Source organism: Pantherophis guttatus, chromosome 1 (assembly GCF_059756535.1).
Source record: "Pantherophis guttatus breed Tessera chromosome 1, ASM5975653v1, whole genome shotgun sequence".
NCBI lineage: Eukaryota > Metazoa > Chordata > Lepidosauria > Squamata > Colubridae > Pantherophis > Pantherophis guttatus.
In genome coordinates this window covers 46,450,918-46,470,957 of record NC_142063.1, presented here as the reverse complement: position 1 = coordinate 46,470,957, position 20,040 = coordinate 46,450,918, and the positions used below count along the sequence as shown (strand labels likewise).

The following is a 20,040-nucleotide window of genomic DNA, read 5'->3' as shown; positions in this document are numbered from 1 at the left end:
AGCCTGAAAACGGCCCAAAAACAGCCGAAAAATGCCCCCAAAACGACCTGAAAAACACCCAAAAAACCAGGCATGCTCATGCCGGCCAGCTGGTCTTTGCGTTTCTGGTGCTCCAGTGTGCATAAGACCAGCTGGCTGGCATGCATGTGCATGCTGGAAACCCGAAGACCACCTGGCAGGCTGCACATATGCACTGGCCAACTGGCCTTTGGGTTTCCGGCGCTCCAGCATGCACACTTGTGCATGCATTCCAGTTTGGGCACTCAGTGCCGAAAAGGTTCGGAATCACTGCCCTATCCTATCCCAGTTGCCAGCTTTAAGGTGACTGGACTTCAATTCCCAGAATTCTCCAGCCAGAATGAGTTGAAGTTCATAAAGTTTTTAAAGTCGGAACACTGTCCCATCCCAAAGCCTATCATTTAAAGATTTATCATTTTAAGTGCTCTCCTGAAAATTAAAAGGATTGGGGGGCCTGTTAGTCTTCCAGGAGGAGGTCCTCCCCATAGAGGAGGGGCTGTAATGGAAAAGGCCCCTAAAATGCCAATGTTTAAGGGAAAGGACCTGGAGCATGTCCCCTTTATTCATTCTGGTAGGATGGGATGATATTCTCAGGGACAGGAAGTCACACAGATATCTTGTTCCTGGCCTTTGTAGGACTTTAAAGGTTACAAACAGTGCTTTGAATTGCACTCCTGAAGGAAACTGGGAGGCAATGAGCCTGTACAACAGGGATGTAATATGAGCAAACTTGGGGCATCCAATACTTCAATATTGTCTTCATAGTTTTACAGATAAATAGTACCTGAGTACTGTTTAATGATAATAATCAGTTGTTGCCAATTAATTATATCTGTGGTGTATCTTCAGAGTTACTATGTTGTAGTATCCATACTATGTTTTACTTGTAGGTTATGTGTTATTTATTGGATGTATTTTCAAGGAAAGGAAAGACATGAAAATAACTACATCATTTTATATCTCTGTGGCCTAATGTCCCCCTCGGAGAGGGTTCGCAACTTGGGCTTCCTCCTGGATACGCGGCTGTCTTTAGACGATCATATGACAGCCGTGGCCAGGGGAGCTTTCTATCAGGTTTGCCTGATTTCCCAGTTGCGTCCCTTTCTGAATCGGGACTTCTTATGCACGGTCACTTACACCCTTGTCACTTCCCGTCTGGACTACTGTAACGCTCTCTACATGGGGCTCCCCTTGAGGAGCACCCGGAGGCTCCAACTGGTCCAGAATGCGGCCGTGCGAGTGGTTATGGGAGCGACTTGTGCGAGCTGCACTGGCTCCCAGTGGTCTTCTGGGTGCGTTTCAAGGTGCTTGTCACCATCTTCAAAGTGCTCCATGGATTAGGACCGGGATACCTACAGGACCGCCTTCTACCACCGAATGCCTCCCACCATCCGATACACTCTCACAGAGAGGGCCTCCTCAGGGTGCCGTCGGCCAAGCAATGTCGGCTGGCGACCCCCAGGGGGAGAGCCTTCTCTGTGGAGGCTCCTGCCCTATGGAATGAGCTGCCCCCGGATATAAGAAGGATCCCCGACCTCCGCACCTTCCGTCGTGCTCTGAAAACTCTATTTTTTATTTTTATTTTTATTTTGAATTTGTATACCGCCCTTCTCCCTGAGGACTCAGGGCGGTGAACAGCCAAGTAAAAACATTAAGTACAAATATTAAAATACAGTTAAAATATACATATATAAATTTGGCCCCATTCATTAAAAACAATAAACAAAACACTTAAAAACACTTAAAAAATTAGGCCAGCCCGGCTTGCTGGAAAAGGAAGGTTTTAAGGGCACAGCGGAAGGCACCGAGGTCTTGGATTCTCCTTATCTCTGGAGGCAATTGATTCCAGAGGGTAGGTGCCCCCACAGAGAAGGCCCTCCCCCTGGGGGTCACCAGCCTGCACTGTTTGGCTGATGGCACCCCGAGGAGACCCTCTCTGTGGGAGCGCACGGGTCGATGGGAGATCGTCGGTGGCAGCAGGCGGTCTCGAAGATAGCTAGGCCCTATGCCATGGAGCGCTTTAAAGGTGATAACCAACACCTTGAAGCGCACCCGGAAGACCACTGGGAGCCAGTGCAGCTCGCGCAGGAGCGGTGTTACATGGGAGCGCCAGGCTGCTCCCGTCACTACCCGCGCTGCTGCATTCTGGACCAGTTGGAGCCTCCGGGTGCTCCTCAAGGGGAGCCCCATGTAGAGAGCGTTGCAGTAGTCAAGGCGAGAGGTGACGAGGGCATGAGTGACTGTGCACAGGGAATCCCGATCAAGAAAGGGCCGCAACTGGCGGATCAGGTGAACCTGACAAAAGGTCCCCCTGGTTACAGCCGTCAGATGTTCCTCCAAGGACAGCTGCCTATCCAGGAGGACTCCCAGATTGTGAGCCCTCTCTGTGGGGGCCAGCGACTCGCCCCCAATAGTCAGTGATGGAGTCAACTGACTATATCGGGATGCCGGGAGCCACAGCCACTCAGTCTTGGAAGGGTTGAGCCTGAGCCTGTTCCTCCCCATCCAGATCCGCACAGCCTCCAGGCACTGGGACATCACTTCAAGGGCATCGTTGGGGTGGCCTGGGGTGGAGATGTACAGCTGGGTGTCATCAGCGTACTGGTGGTATCTCACCCCGAAGCCACGGATGATCTCGCCCAGCGGCTTCACATAAATGTTGAACAGGAGGGGCGAGAGGACCGACCCCTGAGGCACTCCACATATAAGAGGCCTTGAGGTCGACCTCTGCCCCCCTGCCAACACGAACTGCGACCGGTCGGAGAGAAAGGAGGAGAACCACCGTAATACGGTGCCCCCCATCCCCAACTCTTCCAACCGGTGCAGCATGATACCATGGTCGATGGTATCAAAAGCCGCTGAGAGGTCTAACAGGACCAGAGCAGAGGAACAACCCTGTCCCGAGCCCTCCAGAGATCATCAACCAACGCGACCAATGCCGTTTCCGTGCTGTGTCCAGGCCTGAAACCCGACTGGAACGGATCTAGATAGGATGTTTCCTCCAAGAATTGTGGAAACTGTCGCGTGACCACACTCTCAACAACCTTCGCCAGAAAGCGAAGGTTGGAGACAGGACGATAGTTGGCCAATATTGCCGGATCCAGGGACGGCTTCTTGAGGAGAGGCCTCACCACCGCTTCTTTCAAGGCGGCGGGGAAGTGACCCTCACTCAACGAAGCGTTGATAACACCCTGGAGCCAGCCTCGTGTAACCTCCCGGGAGGCCAGTACCAACCAGGAGGGACACGGGTCCAGTAAACATGTGGCCGCACTAAGTCTCCCCAAAATCCTGTCCACATCATCCGGAGTCACAGCATCAAACTCCTCCCAGGTAACATTCTCAAGACTATTCCTCGTCACCCTGCCCTGATCTACCCAGTCAGAGTCCAAATCCCCCCGGATCTGAGCGATTTTGTCATACAGGTATTGTCCGAAATCCTCCGCCCTGCCTTCTATTGTTCAATCAAGCCGGCCTGACCAAATAAATTAATGTTAATGGGTTTTAAATTGGTTTTAAAGGGGTTTTAGTTAAGGGTTTTAAAAAATAGCCAAATTGCTTTAATTATTTTAACAGTTTTTAATTTTTGTGATGGGTTTGTTTTAATATGGCTATACACCGTCCTGAGTCCTTTGGGAGAAGGGCGGTATAGAAATGTAATTAAACAAATAAACAAACAAACAAACAAACAAACAAACAAATAAATAAATAAATGGTGCACTGCATCCAGGGACTGAGGAAGCTAGGTAGAATGGTGTTTCCTTGCAGGATTATGGGTGCAGTTGCCCCTTGACCTGCCCCAACAGGGCCTGGAAGCAATGGTTGTGGCAGACAAAACTGGTAGAAAGCAAGCACAACGCAGGCATCATACAAGTGGAGGGGAATAATAATAATAATAATAATAATAATAATAATAATAATAATTATTATTATTATTATTATTATTATTATTATTATTATTATTATTTTATTTCTATACCGCCCTTCTCCCGAAGGACTCAGGACGGTGTACAGCCAATTTAAAAACACAAGACACAACAATAATTAAAAATTAAAATAATTAAATAGATTTGGCCGATTTAAAACCCCAAAAATTTAAAATACCCCAATTTAAAATTATTAAGTTGATAGCCCGGCCTGGCGGAACAACAGGGTCTTCAAAGCGCAACGAAACACCCGGAGGTCGGAGATCTTACGTATTTCCGGGGGCAGTTCATTCCACAGGGCTGGGGCTCCCACAGAGAAGGCCCTCCCCCTGGGTGTCGCCAGCCGACATAACTTGGCTGATGGCACCCTGAGGAGACCCTCTCTGTGGGAGCGGACTGGTCGGTGGGAGGCTATTGGTGGCAGAAGACGGTCTCGAAGGTACCCGGGTCCTATGCCATGGAGCGCTTTAAAGGTGGTAACCAACACCTTGAATCGCACCCGGAAGACCACTGGGAGCCAGTGCAGCTCGCGCAGGAGGGGTGTCACGCGGGCACAATGAGTTGCGCCCATAACCACCCGCGCGGCCGCATTCTGGACCAGTTGGAGCCTCCGAGTGCTCTTCAAGGGGAGCCCCAGGCCAAGAGGATGGCCAGGACCTGTTCTGGAAAGGAAGAGGAGGAGGAGGCAATCCCACCTGGAGCTTGAGTGTTTGAAGCTTCATCCTTTCCAGATGCTCTCCACATAAAAGTTCACATCTGTCATGCTCCCCCCCACCCCAGCACAAACTGGAGCAAAATGTTGTCTTCGTATGATGCCCTTAAAATATATATTACCCCTTTATGATCAGCAAGATACCCTTCCTCATCAGATCTAAGGTGGACTATTTTGCCTGCACGCACTCACCAATTTTGCAACCAGACAGAGTTATTTGTGGTACATTTCTTCCCCCTGCCTTTTCTCTTGCTGTCAAAAATGCAGCTGCTGGCAGGGCCCTTCTAGCAGATGTTTGAAGAAACCTCTATGGATTATTGCAAAGCTGTCTCAGAACAGCTGCTAAATCTGTCTGTTAAGTATTAGCAGGTGCTGGGCTGCTCACACTCTCAGGGTGTTAAGTACATTTTAATAACAGTAGCTGGGGCAGGGACATGGAGGAAAAATAAACAGAAGTCAAGTGTAACATTAAATCTCTTCACTGCACCGCAGCAGTCCCTTGTAAATATTACAAGCTTTCTTCCATCTGTATTGCTGGTGGCCCCCAAGGCTGGAAACGTTGCTTTTGATCCAGTAAGGCAAACTGATACCGAATGCAATACTACAGCTCTCTTTTTAGAAAAAATAGCTAGGAAAGCCATAGGACACCCTTGAATTCCTATAAATCCCCCTTTTCTAAGTTAGTTTTAAGACTGAGCCACAACTTCTGAAGTCAGCAGCGGCAGCTGCTAATGCACCTAATACTCCTTCCTCTTCTTATTTTCTACACAACCACTCTGTGAGGTGAGTTGGGCTGAGAGTGTGACTGGCCCAAAGTTACCAACTGGCCTAGAACTCAGTCTCTTGGGTTCTAGGCCAGCATCTGGACCACCACACAAAATAACACTAAACATAAATCCATCCTAAGGGGTTACAAAAATGGATGGGAGAAGTACAAACATTTCAAATTGACTACAAACTTGCAAGATTCACATGGGTTGACCCAATAGCCTTTGGTCATGGAGGGGAGGGGGAGAACTTATCTTTCCTGAAAACAGCAAATGAATGAAATCCTACATCTTAAAATGACACTACTTATTTAGTTAATAACTAATGGGGCAATATTTAACATTCTGCTTTATTGCAATATGGTAGAATTAGAAATAATAGCGACAGTATCTCTAATTTCTTTTGAAGCTCACAAAGCAGGGTGGGGCAGAAATGCCCTTGATAGTATGTAATACTTATGTTAGGCGTTCATAAATATAACATATTTACAAGTTTAGCCAAGTAAACTTTGGACTACAATCAGAGTTTAACAGAGGTACAAGGGGGAAGAAGGAACCAGAGGAGGTTTCATATAAAGCAGGCGTGTCCAGCCAGCAGCCCATGGGCTGCATGAGGCCCTAAACAGCTAATAATGCAGTCCCATAAGATCGTAAACTTTTAAAATTTTTAGGTGATTTTATATACATTAACTATGTATTTTATATGCAGCCCAAGACAATTCCTCTTCACTCAATGAAGCCCAAGCAAGCCAAATGGTTGGACATCCATGGTTTAAAGGTTAAATCATAGATTTACAATACAAAATTCATTGATCCATAAATGGAATAGCCTGTTATTTCTGATGCCTTTGACTATGCTAACTGCATAATCCTTGCTAACTTCCCAGACCTTGTGATTCTGATGTCTGTTTGTCATTTTTGAGAGTAAAACTTCCAAATCACAAGTAATTTGAAGGGTTCTGGAAATGTCCTCTTTCAAAACCAGTATACTCTGAAACATTTTGAAGTGCCTCTAGAACAGTAAGGTCTAGAGCAGATTAATGCTAGCTTTAGTCAATTTTGCTGCACGCCATTCTAATTAAAAGGCTTCAGTTTGATTTTTATTTCAGTTCCTGCCGCATAAACTTATTTGTCCTTAAATTTGCTTACTGTACGTGCTGCCAAAGGTTTACATTTCTAGAAAACTCTATGCGACAGCTAATGCGATGTATAGCACTTTGGAAATAATTCACAGTACAGAAGATGTTTTAAGAGATACAGAAATGTGTCAGAGTTGCATTTTTGCAAGCTTTGAAGCACCTTTTCCCAAGTCCCCGCACAGCTTTAGTTTCTAAAACAACTTCTGTCTGTGCTGAACTTTGCAAGAAAAGAACAGGCAAGGATGGCAAATAATATCCGTACTGAATCTCACGGTTTTCAAATTACTAATTATAACGTCTATTCCTCTGCAATTAAGCTGACTGTAAGCAATTACCAAGTCAGATTTCTCTTGATGTGGAATGATGGTAACAAGCAAGAGCAGGCTATCATTATGATTAATTTTTGTTTATATTACTTGATGAGCCATTAAAAAATTCACCAATAGTGTGTCTTCCTATTTTAAGATATACAACTTTAATCTATTCTTATATTAATTCTATTATTAATATAAATTATATCTAAGAAATTTGTGTATTTGGCATTTTTTTTCAAATTAATGAAGACTATCATTAACAAAGGATGTCATAAAAAGATATAAGTGGAGTGAGGTTCAAGTGAACATTCTGCTTCCAGGCTTTTCATAATATTAACAAGACCACACTTATAATTTTAGGCTACAGACATTTTTCCTAACTGGAATATGAGCTTCCAACATTTTGGCTGAGATTATGAATATATTTAACATGCAGTGGTGGGATTCAGCCTGTTTGGGAGAACCGGTAGTTAAATTGCTGGCTGGCCCCTCCCCTCCCCGCCCTTTCCAGGAGTCCCCCTGCACTCTGTTTTGGCTCCCAGGTAAGTGCAGGAAGGCCTCCTAGGTCCAAAACGGGGTACGGGGGGTGCAGCACACCCCATGAAATGGGGTGAGGGGGTGGCACGCCCCCCCCCACAGCCTGTTTTTGCTCCCAGGTGGGTACAGGAGGCCGAGTGCTGCCTGTCATACTCCCCTGGCCATGCCCACCATGGCCACGCCCACCCAGCCGATCATTAAGGCAGAGAACCGGTTGTAAAATTATTTGAATCCCACCACTGTTAACATGACTTAGAAGCAGTGGTCTGAAACCTGAAAGCACAAGTGTGGCACATCACTGCAACTATTAAAGCACCTGAAGTTTATTTCAGGATTTTATGCAATCTAAAAAATTCAAAGCAGTTTCAAAGAGCTACATTAAAGATGCAAGTACATTAAGGAGTCAACTTTTTTAAACCAGCTCATTTCCAGGATCCTGTAGAAGGCAAAAAAAGTGCTTGCTATAATCAGTGTAGCACACCTATGAATTCAGAAGCATTCTTCCAAATCATTTTCAAAATATCCACAACCCTAATTCAAGATGTTAAACTCTTAGTAAATAAATTCGACTCAACCTAAACCTTCAGGATTAGGAATGTGTCTTTTTCATCACATCAGGAAAAGTTGTCTGAAGAAAAAGAATAAAAAGAATTTTAATTTTTTTTAAAAAAAGCAGACAGCATCCTTCAAAGAATCATCCATATTTTCCAATGTATGCATTTGTGGAATCTGCTGGCTATTAAACAGGCTCAGATGGTTGACTGTCCTGAGATGGGGAAGCGAGAATGCAACACAATAGCACAACACAGGACTGAATGAGGAGCCAATATAAATGGTTCAGGTTCTGCTGATATAATCCTGTCGTAACAATTTATTTCTGATAGCCAATTTTTATTGCTTTAAATAATATCATAGTGCAAAATGTTCTAAAAAACAAATATGTCTAATGTTTGTATTAAAACATCAACATTAGCTGACATTTCAATAGGTAAGTTAGTAAGATATCTATCTCAATGTTTCTCAACCATGGCAACTTGAAGTTGGGTGGACTTCAACTTCTAGAATCCCCCATCTATCTAATGTAAAATGACCTAAAAAGGTTTTTTATATTGTGAAGATTACCACAAGTGTTGGCAATTTTAGGAGGGGACAGCTGTTGTACAAGAGCTCCCAGTAACACTGGGGAAGGAGTTGCAAACCCCAATTGCCTTCAATTTGCAATTTGAATTTCTAAGAACTCAGTGTATAATTAGATAAGCTTATAACCAAGTGCATATATATTTCAAGGAATTCTTTGTATGGTGAATTATCTGCAAATATATTCTAGTACCCTTGTTCCAGCTGTCTTTGAAAAGGAGAAAGTAAGCATTTTCTTCAAATAAAATTACTGTTTCTACTGTTTCTACTGTTACTCTTACATTTACATCAAGCCTTTCTGCTCAAATCAAGATGATTTATAAGAATAAAAAGCCAGCATTTATTTCAAACAGGCCCATGCAGGGTCTACTAGTTTCCACTGAAGTCCCATGTGAACTTAAGAGCAGAATGTAGAGTTAATCAATATTCACCTGTGGCATCATAGTGATGAGAGAAAAATAAATCAGATTACTGGGAATAAGTAATAACTTCTCCAGTAAGATCTGGATCCACAGGAAACAGTCTGTGTAGTACAGTCAATAGTACTCTAGTCTGAAGCATTAAATTCTACTGCTTCATGAACTCTAGAATACAGAGATATGTCCCCAAACTTTCCAAGGATAATTTTGTTAGGATTTCAGGTTGAGGGGTTTTTTTTAATATTCTGTGGATACTAGGCATTTTATTGAGTGGCAATAGCTAAACCATACTGTATCACTCACAACACTAATTGCTCTGAGGTCTGCTCCATAGTACTATACTGACAACAGTGGGGCTTTGGGAAGTTCAAAGCATGCATCTTTCATCTGATGTTAAGACAACTGATAACCTCAGAACATTTTAGATACAGCATTATTTAGAAGTTGTACATCTTAGTCATTTACTATTCCAGTTGTCACTGTTTTTGGAACCCACACAACTATCTATAGCAGCACATTTGTTCATACCACACAACTGATCTTATGTTAAACCTTGAAAAAAATGATGGCCATGTTGTTCAATGAGTAACCTATGAAGGGAATCCAAGAAGCTATGATCCTGTCTCAACTACTTTATAGTACACACTGAGAACTCATCATCTTTCTACATCTCCTCCCACTTATGACTGTATGACTGTAACTTTGTTGTTGGTATCCTTACGATTTATTAGACTGTTTCCTATTATGATTTGATTGCTTATTTGTTCCCTATGACTATCATTAAGTGTTGTACCTTATGATTCTTGACGAATGTATCTTTTCTTTTATGTACACTGAGAGGGTATACACCAAGACAAATTCCTTGTGTGTCCAATCACACTTGGCCAATAAAGAATTCTATTCTATTCTATTCTATTCTATTCTATTCTATTCTATTCTATTCTATTCTATTCTATTCTATTCTATTCAGTTCATGGGTATTTTCCAATAAGTCAATAATAAAACTGTTTTAAAAGAAGTTCCAAAAGGTTGGGATTCCTAATGATAAACAAAATAACTTATTATTCAAAGAGTTGAACAATCCTCTTCTTCTGAAACAATAAAGGAGTTTTAAGTTTTTCAGCTTACCACCTGGGAACTATTTATAAAAGATTAAGGACTGATACTATCACAATACAGGTGACTATGAAACACTGGAGGGGTAGAAGATTGTCTTACAGATATCAATTTACCTACTGCTTTTTATTCTGGGTTGAGCAATTTTGTACCACCATAGAATCTTTTCTATGAGATAGTAAGTAGATTGCCTGCTCAGTTTAAAGATCCAACAAGATTTTTTCCAACTCATTCTTGTAGATAGCACAAAGATATCAGTAGAAAGACAGCCATACTTTCCTGGCTCCCAAAGCTATTCTAATCAGATTATTTTGAAAGTGGAAGACTTAAAAAAAGACCAACTCTTCTAATAATCCAGTTCCGAATGTGGTATGTACATTAATACACTAGAGTACTGTAGTACTGTATAATAGTACTCTAGTATAATAGTATACTAGAGTACTGCAGTGACTCAGGTACTGACTCAGATTGAGGAAACTCACATTCAAATTTCCCATTTCCCTATGGTGATCTTTTTATGGTCTTTGACTAGTAACACTCAGCCACCTCCACGTAAGGTAATTAAGGGTAATTAGGAGAAACCTCTATGTAAACTTTGAACCTTTCGCAAAAATAAATGCAATGAACCAATACACTTCATGACACTTTATATAATATCTGTAACTGGCCATAGGCAAAAAAAAATCCATTTGACAAGCACAGTTATAACACTATAGGTGGGCTCCATATACTAAATACCAATTGAAATATTTGACTGGACAGTAAGATGCTGTTGGGCTCAAAATCCCAGCAGCCCCAGCCTGGAGCTCATAGGAGTCTCTGCAAGGTCTAAAGAACCTTAAGCAATAAATCAAGAAGCACAAAGCTGTCACCCGTGACTTGAAATCTTTTTTATGGATTATATTATTATTAAATTTGTTATGGCCCCCCATTCTGGGCTGCTTACATCAGATTATACAATTAAAAACACCCCCCCTTTTACAACCCTGTAATCCCTTTATTCGGGGAAGAGTGGCAGTGACTGGATGGAACTGAGCGTTTACTGGCTGAATGCCCTTCCTGACACCATGCAGAGTTCACAGCAAATTTTTTTCTTTGCGCCCCAGGAGAGAAAGATCTGCCACTACCTAGGATTGAACTCTCAACCCTTCTGAGTGGGAAGCGAGCTTCTTCACACTAGGCCACCATATAGCTCAAATCAAACTAGGCAATTAAAACAGCTAAAAGCCGTGGTTCTCAATCTTTTCTTCACGGCGGATCCCCTAAAAAGCAACCCTAAAAATAACAACAGCACAAAGACAGGATTCCACAAGGACATTTATCCCAGATAAGTGGCAGAGACAGGTCTTAAGGGCCTTCTGAAACGAAGACAATGGATGCTGTTCCAAAAGGTGGGAATAACAACACAGAAGTTGTGCTTCCTTAGTCCCACAACATAGCAGTAATTGAGGGGAATTGACATGTCTACCTGGATGTACTGAGTAGGCAGAAACAGAGATGTGTGATCCTCCCCATAACAGGCCCTATGTTATGAATATAACTGTTGGTCAGAAGTAAAGAAAGAAATAGTTGGGGAGGAAGTATTACAATTTGGGTATAAATTTTCAACTAAGATCAAAGAAAACACAGATAGGACAGGAAATACTACTTTAAATGAAGAGTGCAAACAAGAATCAACCTACAGCAATCAGAAAAGGAAGTTTAGTTCATGCCATTACAAACCTCAAGAGATAGAACAATGCTGTTTTGGTAAAGTGGTATTGCTTGCACTGTAATGCATAGCTCCTGAAGACACGTCATTGCACAAAAACAAGGAACAGGATTGGGCCATTAACAATATGCCATTACCGCATTCCTAATACAGGTTCACATGGTTCTCAAACTGTTATTTTTGACATTCAAACTATCAGGTCAAATTGAATCAGAATTATGGATACTGGCTGAAACATGTTTAACACAGCACATGTCATACCTTTGAAAGGTAATATAAATTAATTTGTACTGAGATTAGGAAATTATTTGGTAAAATAATATGGCTGTTAGTTCAGGACTGCTAATCTAAGATGCCCTAGAACTCAATTTACCATAGGTCATGTATGTATGTATGTATGTATGTATGTATGTATGTACCGTTTCTCCAAAAATAAGACATCCCTTGATAATAAGCCCAATCGGGCTTTTGAGTGCATCCGCTAAAATAAGCCCCCCTGAAAATAAGCCTTCCCTGAAAATATTTAAACACATGCGCAGCCGGTTCCCACCATTTCCTCTGGTTTCCTCCACATGCCCCAAAATAATAAGACCTCCCAGAAAATAAGGCCAAGTTCTTATTTCGGGGTTCAAAAAAATATAAGACAGGGTCTTATTTTCAGGGAAACATGGTATGTATGTATGTATGTTTCAACCAACTCTGGGCAGGCTGGTTTATTTATACCATTTATTTATTATTTCACAAAGTTTCAGTTTCAGTTTATTTAAATTTATATACCACCCTACTCCCAAAGGACTCAAGGCGGTGAACAGCCATAAATAAAACAAATATAATATAAAATTTAAAAACAAGTTAAAAGACATATTAAATAGATTTGGCCCACTAATTAAAACACCCCTATTTTTAAGAACAGATCCGAATTAAAATTAAATAGTTAAAAAGGGTTAGGCCAGCCCTGCTTGATGGAATAAAAAGGTCTTGAGGGCACGGCGGAAAGTGCGCAAAGTGCGCAAATCCGGGATCGTCCGTATCTCTGGGGGGAGCTTGTTCTAAAGGGCAGGTGCCCCCACAGAGAAGGCTCTCCCCCTGGGGATACTAATAGTCATAGTATCCTAAGTACTCAAAATCAACATAATTCTTTGTAATAAACTAAAAATGTGGTATAGATTGAAAGTTAATTTACCGGAAGTTAAAGTATGGCTATAAATAAACTCAGAAAAGTTGTTGGAGTGGAATAACCATGAAAAGTCCAATTCACAGCTGGTGGTGTTATAGTAAAATGTTTAGTGTTCAGAAGGCAGCGATGTCCATTAAATCCAAATTTACAAATTTTGCCTCAATTTATGTCTTTGTGTAATTATGTCATAGTCATAAGTACATCGTTTGCAACAAAACCATTTATGGAATAAACCCTATAATTAATAGACACCCCCACTCAATTTAACAGGCTCCCAGTCTGTTAAATGGAAGTAAGTCTCTGAAAGGAAAATATCTCCACTGTATTTCACACTTGCTAAACAGAGGAATATTGAACCTAGAGCTTACTCTATTTCTTACAATTAATTATCATGCACAATTTGCTCCTTTATGTAGCCAGCTAATGTTTACCTACTGTACCATACTTGCAGAGATACCCAAAGTTGTGGTCCTGTATTTATAGAGAAGCTCAATAAGCAAAATGTGCTGTGAAATTTTGGAAAAGACCACACAGCAATACATGGATTTTTTTTTTATCAGAGACCTTAAGAATAGACTTGCCCTGGGAGAGAGAAAAAAAGGTTTATTCTTATTTTAAAAGGTCAGACACAGAAAAGAAACAAGGAAGAGGAAGAAAAACCTGTGCTTTACAGTGGAGAAATAAGTACTTTGAAAAGCCTGAACAGCTAGCCTAGACCGTCACCATGATCACCTTACAGTGAAGCTAGACTGGACTGTACACAAATGCTACCATTCTGGTTTTGTGTTAAACAGACCCAACCCTACTGGATAAAGGTTTTAGTTTCATTGATCTTGAGGCACAACTGGGCATGCTGCCAACACTGGTTTTGTTTTGTTTTTTAAAAAAATCCCTTCTGTAACGGAAGAAGAAAACCAGCTTTGTTGAGCTGCTTCAACAGTCCCAGTTTTAAACACACGTCACATCTGTGCAAAATGTTCATTTCTGGAAATCAATCAGCTTTTCAGATGGGTGGGCATGTCGTGCAATAGGAACAGAATAAGGACATCTTTAAAGAAAACCTCAGGCTTGAGAAAACTATATGATTTAAGACTCTTTGAAAAGTGCCTGTTTCAACTCAAGCATGAAACTGAAATAGAAGAGGTTTTTTTATCCCGCCATAAACTCTGCAACAGGAAGAGATGTGGTCAAAGTCAGGCTTAATGGAGCTAAAAAAAAAAAAAAGACTTATGCACAAATTAAAATTTCCCCATCTTATCCATTACCATTTTAGGTAAATTTCTAATCTAGGCTTGATAAATAATGTAACTCTTAAAATGGAAGGGTTTAAGACACTTCTTACACAGCTATGAAATATACTTGTCAAATATAATAAGGGAAGCGGGCATGGCATATGAAAATCCTTATGATCCCTTAAGGACAGCCCCCATCTAGGTCATGTGACCAGGAAGAAGGAAGTAGAGAGGCTATTCTCAGCAGGCACTCTGCTGCCTCAACGGTAATGATGCGCTGCAGCTCTCAGCTGGATCCAGCCCATTTTTGAACTTGATCTTTATTTTGCTGTTTTCTCTCCTACTCCAAATTTTGTCCTTTTATGCTAAATTTTCAGAGTCATCCTGGGGACAGACAGGAGTCCTAATCTCCTTTATGTACTCGATTTCTAACATTCATGGGTTGGGGAAAGTAAATGTCATTGGGGTCTTCCATCTAAAATATTAAAAAATTATTTTCAAAAGCCATATGACTCCACTCCCAACTTCTAAATTATACCTTAGTTTTATGACCATCAGGCATACTATTACCCACACCAGTTTTTCTTACAACTGAACACCTCCAAAAGTTTCAGTTTCTATTTTCTATAAATCCAATTAGCAAATCAGGAATAACGGGAGCAGCTGTTCAAAGTTTCTGGAGGGTGGTTTGGAATAAAACTGTTCAAGGTTAAGTGTCAACTGTTCTCCAAGCTCTCAGCTGGAAACTTTTCTCTGCCGATTTTCTAAAAATTTCTAACTGGAGGTATCAAGATTTTCATAAGAGACAATGTGTATGTCAGAATGTGCTCTTATGGTTATGGAACAAGAACTCCCTTTTGCTTAATTATTGGCACAATATAACAGATTATCTTTTCTGTGCTGTTCTTTTTTGAAATTTGCTAAATATATAACATAAAACAAAAAAGTCTTCCAAAACCAAACATAGGCTAGGAATGATTCTTTATAAAATTTTCCAAAGGGAAAAAACACTACACTACACTATCTAGCATGGAAACAGGGTATTTGTTCAGTCTCAGTGATTTCCAATACAGATATATTTTATAAAATATAGCCATTTGCTATAAAAGCCATTTGCTCTTTTGGGTTAACTTACATTTGCAGCATTATTTTATTCAGGAAGACTCCATCTGCTAGATTCATATACACTGCAAGTTTGTCTTCATTATCACTCTCTAGTAGTCCAAATGTTTTTACCTGCCAGAAAACATAAAATAAAACATTTTAGAAAATGCTTTCAAAAGATGAAACATTCTAATTTTGTTTTTGAAACTGCATGTTTATATTCATTTGAATTATAATTTGAGGGTTATAAACTAATCATGAAAATGGTTATCATACTCCTTTTGGTGGCAAAAAAAATCGTTCTATTGGGCTGGAAGGGATTCATTCTCCAGCTATTAACAGTGATCTGAAGAATCCACATCTCCTTCTGTATTAGAACAGGAATCCCATTTAGTGGAAATGTGTACTCTTCTTGCTATTTTTCCCATGATATCTGCAGCCATACTAGTAGTGATAAGGTGAAGGTACACAAAAAGCTCCTTTTACAGAAAAAGAAATGTCCATGATTATCTCTGCTATTTTTTCCCCCTTCAGTTCAATTATGTCTGATTCCCAGAGATTGACTGGACATATCCCTACAGTTTTCTTAGTATGGTTTTTCAGAAGTGGTTTGCCATTCCTAAGGCTGAGAGAAAGTGACTGCTCCAAGGTCACCCAAGTGGCTTCACAGGTAGAACTAGAATTCAGTGTCCCAATGTCTAGCCTGATGCCAGTTTCTCTATCTCTGCTATAAATCCATTCAAAATTCATCTGAACCAGATCTAGTTTTTTTCCAAGATCTTTGTTAAATTCATTTAAATTCTCCACACTGACCAAGGCAACTGACTGCTTCTTAAAAAGAATCTGTTTATCGTGAAATTTTTGTTAGCCACTTATAAGGAGAACAATTCTGCTAAAATATAAACATGTTTGGCTTCTTCCAATGTAACCTTGTAACACTTATCTTACTCCTGCTACATTATTAAGAGTTTCCATATCGGATTCTTTAGAGGCCTGATCTATACATGCCACAACATGGAACAAGAAGTCAAAGTTCAGGTAAATTACTGAATTTTGGAGTAAGAATTTCCTGCAAACAAGAACTAACCACCAGGAGAAATGTACTAGCTAGTTCATTCAGTATTGTATACATTTTTATTAGGACTATTTAAGGGAATATCACTACTCTGTTATTATTTCTGCGCCATGTAATAAAATCAGGTTCAATCTGTAATATAGAGTGTTTGACTACAAAAAGCAGAGCAAAAATATTTGGTCATGTCAGATTGGTTAGCTTTTCCTTTCTTCCCAAATGCTGGTTTGGTAAAGACACTTTTTAGTTTTGCTGAAATCAAAGGAAGAGATAATAAATGGATAAGCTTGGCATCAGAGGTGACACATATACTACTGGTTTTATCCTCCCCTGCAAATGTTCAAGTTTTGTATAAACACCTGAAAATTAAATGCCTATCCACAAATCACCATCCTTCCATCTGCTCCGATGATTTCAATAATTTATTTTCTAAAATCTATGGTACTCTTAAAATGCATTGGTTCCTAGTACCAATCTCAGACACATTTCCTAAGTGGGCCCACTTCCTTCCAACATAAAGGAAACTGATTAATCAAGTAAGATTCTATCCCTAGACCAAAAAACAAATTGGGATATATGTCTAAATGCAATGCAATGCAGCAATACACCTGTTCAAGTAAAACTTCTACAAAGTGGCTAGCACACACCATATAAAAATCATTTGTACAACAATGAGGCATGCATGCACACCCACGATTCTAATGTACAGGAGAGTCTACAGTACAGGAGGCAGCATAAAGGAAGTTAGAATCAAATACAGTCTTACAAAAAAGTGTTCAAGTGCCATGTACATAATGACTAACTCAAAGTCGTTAATGATTGACACAAGATTTGTACATTTATGAAAATATTTTTTTCCTTACAAGATTTGATATAATCATGTATTTACAACGCAGAAGCCCATCTAGTTAAAAAAAGGGGGGGGGGGAAGCTCCCCCTTTTAATCCCGTGCCTGACACCTTGCTGCCATATCGACAACAAAACAGAAACTACTTTCTTTCAGAACCAAAAGGCGGAACTTCCAACAATACTCCGAGTTTTTTTTGGGGGGGGGGTTTACTCTCTGCCCTCCGTCTGGCTTTTGATCCGGTTAGTCCAACATCGCCAATAAGTTATTGCCTTGGCAATCACTCACGGTCCGCAGAAACTAACCTTTCTCATTGATTTTCGCTGAAATAACCGTTTCCCCACCACGTCCAACTAACTTGCTCCCGCTCGGAAGGCCAGAGAAAAGTCTCAGCGACCAAAAGCCCGACTTTTGACGCTCGCCGGTCCCAATTCACTGCCCTCCCCATCCACGCTGGCCAGACAGCGCGCTTTCCCAGGTGGCCGGGCCCGGTGCGCCACGAGGGAAGCCGCTTTCCACCCATCCCAAACTTTTTTCCCTCTCCCCTCTTCTTCCCCCACCCCACCAATCCGGCCGAGCGCTCGGTCCGCCCTTCGCTGCCCAGCAAACGGTTCTGCCACGCCAGGCCCGCTTTGCAAACTCACCCAGGTCACCAAAGGGCTCTGCAGGAAGAGTTCCAGGAGCTCGGAAACGGTCACATCCATCTTGCCTCCAGAGGAAAAACTCCGCGTTTGCTTTGGATCCGAAAGCAGGAGGCGGCCGGGGAAGGGCTCAGCCTGGGAACAAAGGCGCGGAGCCCATGGCCCAGAAAGGAGTCGCCTTGCTTAGGGGAACAATGCGAGGTTCATCTCCTTTCCCCTCCCCCTAGGCGGGAGTGGGGAGGGACGCGCGAGCAGCTCCCTCCCCTCCTTCCCCACTTTCTCTGAGGTGGGGGGGGGGAGAAAAAAGCCGCCGCCCGTTCACAACCTGCTGAGGGGCAAGGCAAGTAGCCGGCTAGAGGATTGGAGCAACGGGACGGAACTGCTTGCAAACAGCTTTTGTGGCTTCTAATCGTCGCCGGTATTTATTTTTTTTTATTCCCCCCGGCGGCGGCTACTGTTGTTGCCGTCGCCCAAGAGTTTCTACTTCGTTGAGAAGAATAACAGCGAGCTTTTTTAAACCGGCAGCTTTGGCAAGTTTCGTCCCGTTTCTCTCACGGAAGGGCGAAAGCAAGAAGCGAAGGCGCGTCACGCTTCGCGTTCGCGCGCTCTAAGCCCGCAATCTTTTTACAGGGCGACGGGAGCGCTGGAGCTACTACCTGTAGGAAGGACGCGCGCTTTTTTTTCTCTCTTAGGTTGGAAACGGAGAGAGAGGGCGGGCGGGGGACAAGCGGGAGGAGTCGGAGGGAGAAAGAGGGGTTTTTTTTTTAAAGAAAAACATGATCGACGTTACGGGTTGCAAATGACAATCTGAGGAAAAGGTTTGAAGTGACCAATAGAAGTGGGCTTGCAGGCGAATTGGGCTGGAAAGGTGTTCGCTGGGCAGCGTTGGTGAAGCCCTCGGAGGCGGGGATGGGGGGGTCGCCGAGGGGGAGGGAAAGAGAAACAAAGTGTGTACAGGAAATGGGGGGGGGTCTCGCATCGAGAAGACTCTTTACGCTTCTTTCGCGGGCGACGCGATCCTGACTTGCGAAGTTATGGCAAGTCCGGATCGAACCAGCCATTTTTCCAGCAGATAAATCCAGCTACCGGCTTTACCGGCTGGCTGGGGGATTCTGGGAGTTGAAGTCCACCCATCTTCAAGCTTCCAAGGTTGAGAAACACTGCTTTAGAATTAGATAGACAGACAGTCCTGGGGATAAATTTAGGGAGGGTGATGGAGAATGCAGATTACAGCTGTTGCTGAAACTGCAGCTCTTAATGGTGGGAACCATAAAGACAACATCCTATTGTCTTGGCTTTTGCTGTGTGCAAGGAAGCTCTTTCCTAGTCAAACTCTTCAGAAATGAGCCTTGGTACTACAGTGGTTTAAAGCACCCTGTTATTAACACAGCTGCCTGCAATTTACTGCTGGTTCGAATCTCTCCAAGGCTCAAGGTTGACTCAGCCTTCCATCCTTTCTAAGGTAGGTTAAATGAGGACCCAGTTTGTGGGGGCAATAAGCTGACTTTGTATAAATATACAAAAGTATGAAGGCTATTGCTTAACGCACTGTAAGCCGCCCTGAGTCTCCGGAGAAGGGCGGCATATAAATCAAATTTAAAAAAAAATAGTTTTTAATAATAAAATATATAAAAGGGCCTTAATAACTTGCTTTCTTCATGCCTTATTACCTTATCTTCTATAGGAGTGATAGATTCACATTTAGTTAAGACCGGCAGCTATTGGAAGGAATGGAGACAAATACCCAATACACAAAAAAGGATTAATTGTGGTTATGTTCACACAACACACTCCCTTGTGATTTATGGTAGTAATACAAATTTATGTTTGATGTCTGCTGCCCACAGCCAGTTGTTGAGATGGGCGGTTGTAGAAATCAAATTTCTGGATTTGTCTAATATGCAGAATCACAAAATTGCTTCAGGCAACAAATATAAATTAGCTTGTATGTATAATACTGTGGAAACTCAGTCTACCAAAAAACGTTAGGTTTTAATAGATTTAGCGGAAGCAAAATAACTAGATTATCTCTTTTAGAACTCAAAGGGACAGTCCTTTTAACTCAATTACATTGTGGGTTTCATATCATACCATAGATCAGTGTTTCTCAATTTTTGTCACTTGAAGATGTGTGGACTTCAACTCCCAGAATTTCCTAGCTAGCATGGGAATTC

At 41.8% G+C, this 20,040-nt stretch overlaps 1 protein-coding gene across 3 annotated transcripts in view; it reads right to left on the bottom strand.

The window, feature by feature from the left end:
• The window catches only part of CCDC88C (coiled-coil and HOOK domain protein 88C), a 95,618-nt gene extending 77,045 nt beyond the window's left edge, over positions 1-18,573 (bottom strand). For all 3 annotated transcript variants that reach the window (XM_034418332.3, XM_034418333.3, XM_087872932.1), the window contains exons 1-2: positions 17,870-18,573; positions 15,338-15,438 (exon numbers count right to left, since the gene is read on the bottom strand). In XM_034418332.3, the coding sequence (XP_034274223.2) occupies positions 15,338-15,438; positions 17,870-17,929 (161 nt within the window). In that variant the 5' untranslated portion in view covers positions 17,930-18,573. The remainder of the gene's footprint in view (positions 1-15,337; positions 15,439-17,869) is intronic.
• Between the last annotated feature and the right edge of the window lie 1,467 nt (positions 18,574-20,040).